Source organism: Trichechus manatus, unplaced genomic scaffold (genome assembly GCF_000243295.1).
Source record: "Trichechus manatus latirostris isolate Lorelei unplaced genomic scaffold, TriManLat1.0 scaffold00061, whole genome shotgun sequence".
Classification (NCBI taxonomy): domain Eukaryota; kingdom Metazoa; phylum Chordata; class Mammalia; order Sirenia; family Trichechidae; genus Trichechus; species Trichechus manatus.
The window spans coordinates 14,952,974-14,957,945 of NW_004443997.1; the positions used below are offsets into that span (position 1 = coordinate 14,952,974).

Genomic DNA, 4,972 nt, shown 5'->3' on the forward strand with positions numbered 1-4,972 from the left:
CCTCGTCCCCTGGGGGTCCGAGCCCTGACTCCCGGACCTTTAGGGTTGGCCCCTCGAAGACACCTTCAATGCTAGTTAGGTATCCAGGAGTCTCCGAAGCAAATCTCTAAAGGGCCAGATGGGAGCAGGGGGTGAAGGGTTCAAGGGGGGCAAGAGTCTCTCCTGCCCATGCTTCCTGCAACAGGTGGAATTCAGCAGGCCAAGGGCGTCAAACTGTCTAGCAACTTCCTCCCACCCTCACTGCACTTTCTCAAAGGGACTGGCCGTGTCTCTAAGGGCAAGGTCAAGCGAAGGCCCGAGAGCTGGAGCTCAGAGGCCCCAAGCCGATCGGAGGAAGCGTGAGCATAGGCTGCCCAGCTGGTTGGCCACAGACCCTACATCACAATCACAGTTACTGGAATCCCCAACTCCTCCCCTCACCAGTCCACCAGGCCCCAGCCACCCAGAGGCCCAGGCTAGGAGGGCAGCGGTGCCTAGGTGGGTGGGCACTGTGGAGGGGTGGGCCTGAGCCTAGGCAGGTGGGGCCAAACAGCTCCAAGCGCAGGACACAGGCCAAGCCGGGTGCACGTATCAGGGCCACGGCAGCCCTTGGGTACCTTGATCTCCGGCACCACGATCCTCGTCTCAGGGTTCTTATCCAGCATGCGGGTGATCAGGCCCTTCAAGTCCTCAGCTACGTCGGGCCTGGGGAAGACACGTCGGGGTGAGAGACAGCAGTGGAGGACGTGGAGAGGGAGGTGGACGTGGGACGGACGGCAGTACTCACTGGTCTGGAAACTCCAGGGCCTGGCTCTTGATCTTGCTGTGTAAACACATGATCCGCTCGTCCATGAACGGGCACTGCGGAGAGAGGCCAGGGACAGAATGGTCAATGGCAGCCACGGCCATCCTTTAGCGAGGGAGCAGTTCCCACCCCCAGGTTCTAGAAGGCCCAGGAACGCCCTTCCAAAAGGCTTAGAGCACTGCCCAACCACACTGCAGCCTTCCTCAGGGGCTGTGCTTCAGTTTACCTATTTTTACCAAAGCAAGGCCTCTTCTCGCCCACCTGCCAGATGAACAATAATAGTATCTAGAACAAGAAAGCTGAAGTAGCAGCTGCAATGACCTGCAGGGCTGAGCCTGTGCCAGGCCCTGTGCTAAGGGTTTTCACGGCTCCCATTTCACTGGCTGTTCCCTCTGCCTAGCATGTTCTTCCTGCTGCTTTCTCCCTTCATTCACATCTCTGCCCGAAGTTCACCCTCTCAGAGAGGCCCTCCCCAGCACACTGTCTAATAGAGACCCCCAACCCCACCATGTTATTTCTTATCACAGCAGGTATCCCTGACAGTATATCACCTATTTTCATATCTTTCATATTTACTGTGCATTTTATATATTATTTATTTACATGTTTAACCTATATGGCATATTTATTGTCACATATTTTATATACATTACATATTAATTTGTTTATTGTTTAATTCCTCCAATCTCAAGAAGGCAGGAATTTCTCTCTGTCTTGCTCATGGCTAACTCCCCAGTGCCTAGAAAAACTCCTAACACAAAGTAGGTGCTCAATAAATACCTGCTGAGTTAAGGAATATTTATTTCTGTTGATCCTTGCAGAAGCCATCAGAACTAATCATTATTATTCTCATTTACAGAACAGAAAACAGAAACTCAAAAAGGTGAGGGGTCGTGGGAAGAGAGGAAGCTGGGACTGAAACTCATTCCTTTCTCTACCTCCCAGGTGACAGATGGATGCTCACACCCAGCAGAGGGGCAGAGCCAGGTGGAGCTCAGGTACATGTGCTGGAAGAACGGACCTTTCCGTGGGGTGCTCACAGGGTCAGGAAAGGTCGCAGAGAGCCACCTGGTCCACCTCTGCCCAAGTAAAACCATTTCATTTGAAAGCACAGTAGCTTGAGCCAGGCATTTAGGTTGCAGAGGTGTCTCCTGGACAGAAATCACCGAAAAGGATAGTGTGCATTTCGTTCTACGATAAATTTTATGTCAAAAGGAAAAACAAACAAACAAACAAACACTGAACTATAGCTAATGATATGTCAACAATTTACCCTGGAACAAAAAAATAAGGTGGACTGATGGATGGATAGGGGGAGCGATAGATGGATAGACAAGTGATAAAGTACAGTAAATGTTATAGAAGAATCCAGGCGGTGGGTACCTGGTGTTTCTTCTCATATTCTCTCAACTTCGCTGCATGTTGACTATTTTCTAATCAAATGTTGGGAGTAAAAAAGCACAGTGACTTCTGCTGTTATAAATGCCTTTCCTTCCTCATGGGACCAGTTTCTTAAGCTTTCCTCAATAGGGGCGCAAGCTCATGAAAGGGAAAATCCACACTTTCATTGCTTATGAAATCAACTGACCTGTAGAGTTAAAAATAGAAGTCCCTAAGTATTAACAGGAGGCCTGGTGGCACAGTGGTTAAGAGCTCAGCTGCTAACCAAAAGGTCAGCAGTTCAAATCCACCAGCCGCTCCTTGGAAACCCTATGAGGCAGTTCTACTCTGTCCTGTAGAGTCACTATAAATCGGAATTGACTCAACGGCAATGGGTTTTAAGTATTAATAATACCAAAACAACAACAACAACAAAAAGACAAAACAGTACTCCCTAAATGAGTAATGCCAAGTGGCTCTTGACTTCCATTCCAATTCTATCCCTCTGACAATAGCTTCCAGGAACACTGTGTTGAGAAGAACGCTGAAGTAGGACCAGACCTAGCAGGAAAGAGTGCAGCTATCGACTAGTGATGTCTGTCTCAGGCTCAGGAGTCCTGAGAGGTGCCACGTTTGCTGTCCTTGCTTTAAATGCATCAATTATTTACAAACTCTAGAGCCACTGCCAAGCCTTCTGTTTACACAGAATTTTTTTCCACAGATATGATCATCATATACAAATGTAAATATTTGGAAAGGCATACATTTTCACTTTCAGTTCTAGCTGTGGAAATAAGATGACATAACTTTCAAATGAGTACATAATGTCTCCCCACAAGGGTGATTACTGATAGCCAGCTCTAATCCAGGGTTCCACCCAACAGCATTTAGGGAACAGGACACCCCACCCCGTTACCTGGCCAAAGACAAAGCAGTACAGGGTCACACCCATGGCCCAAACATCCAAGGCCTGAAAGAAAAAGAGCTTAGTCTGAGGGCGAAAAGGGACAGTGAAGGACATCTACTGCTTTTGCCTGGCCAGCATCCAATCTTTCAGTTTTCCTTGACTCTTCTTGACTCTCATCCATGAAGTTGGCACAGGGCTGAGCCTGCCCCCTGACTTCTGGGGTGGCCACATGATCCAGGCTGGCCAATGAAAGCCTCATATCACCTAGGTACAGTGACTGGTTCAAGGATGGGCATATGACCCAAGCTGGGCCAATTAGAGCCAACCCCAGGATTTTTGCCAAAACTATTCACTGAGGCTGGTAAACTGATAGAAAGTAGCCTAGAGCTGCTGGTGACTGACCTATCTGCTGATGAAACCAGTACAGGAAAACAGCTGGGAGGAGAAAGACCAATTCCTGTTTGAGTCCCTGTGTCTAGCCAAGCCCAAAGCCAACCATACCCCACTCCTCAACTATAAGCCAACAGATTCACTGTTCACGCCAGTCTGAGCTGGATTTTTGCCGCTTACAACCAACGAAACCCTAACCCAGGCAGAACTCAACGTCTCAGGAGGTCCAACCCACATTCCGACCCCATCAGCCCAGGTACCTTCCCCGAGAAGATCTTCCGGGTCTCTGAGAGCGACTCAGGAGCCATGAAGGCAGGCGTGCCCACGGTGTTCGAGAGGAGCGCGTCGTTGCCCTTGAACTCGTTGCTGACGCCAAAGTCAGCGATCTTGATGTGTCCGTCTTCGCCAACCAGGAGGTTGGAAGGTTTGATGTCCCGGTGGATGATCTTCTGGTAGTGTACTGGGTGGGAGGGGAGATACCAAATGGGAGGGCGTAGGAAAGCCACATAAGGATCTCCCCGTGGCCCTCCCAGTCCAGAGACACAGCCTGGCATACTCTGGTACTATGTCTCCCATGGTCTCAGGCCCTTCCCAGCCTACCCTCCCCACAACCTGCTGGGCACCCACATGAAAGACAAGGGAGACAGTGTCTTTAAGAAGCTCTGCCCCCTTAAAGATGAGGAGTGAAATACCAACTGCCAATAGCAATTAGTAACAGCCTCCTGCTATTGGCTAAATCACAGGTAACAGTGCATGGAAAGTTTGTGCTGAGCTTGGCTCCCCGCAAGGAGCCTCGAAACTTGTGATAGTCAAATATATTTTCATTTACCAAGGGCCACATTCAACCCATTCACCAAGCCAACAATGAATGGAGCAGGTTGATTTGAAGTGTGAATAAGGCAGAATTGGGGACTTGGCTAACTGTTCCTGCCCAGACATCAGGCAGTGGTAGGGGACAATCCTGCTGTGACAGCTAATTCTATGTATCAACTTGGCTAGGCGACAGTACCCAGCTGTTTGGTCAAACACTTGTCTAGCTGCTGTGATGAAGTAGTTACTACACGCGATGAAATCAATTGGCCTTAAGTAAACCAGATCACCCTCCATAATGCAGGTGGGCCTTATCCAATCAGCTGAAGACCTTAAGAGCTAAAAGAAAGTTTTCCCTAGGGCATGTTCTGCCGCCAGACTATAAACAGACATTTTGGCAGAACTGCTCCACTCTTCACTCTTCTTGTCGCCTGACCCGTTGGTTTTGGGGCACAAGACTGCAGGAATCTCTAGCCTGTCATCTGGATTTTGGACTTCCCAGCCCCCCACAATAGTGAGTGTGAGCAAATTCCTTAACATAAATTTATATCTGTATTTAAGTTGTTATTGTTAGCTGCTGTCGAGTCTACTCAGACTCACGGGGATCTTATGTAAAACAGAATGAAACATCGTCCAGTCCTGCGCCATCTTCATGAATGTTGGTATGTTTGAGTCCACTGCTGTGGCTATTATGTATCTGT

The 4,972-nt window shown here is 49.0% G+C and overlaps 1 protein-coding gene across 1 annotated transcript in view; it reads right to left on the bottom strand.

The window, feature by feature from the left end:
• Positions 1-4,972, bottom strand: part of CAMKK2 (calcium/calmodulin dependent protein kinase kinase 2) — a 25,656-nt gene that overhangs the window by 10,522 nt on the left and 10,162 nt on the right. The window contains 4 exon segments of the mRNA XM_023733667.1: positions 597-684; positions 767-840; positions 3,081-3,134; positions 3,722-3,921. Of these exon segments, the coding sequence (XP_023589435.1) occupies positions 597-684; positions 767-840; positions 3,081-3,134; positions 3,722-3,921 (416 nt within the window).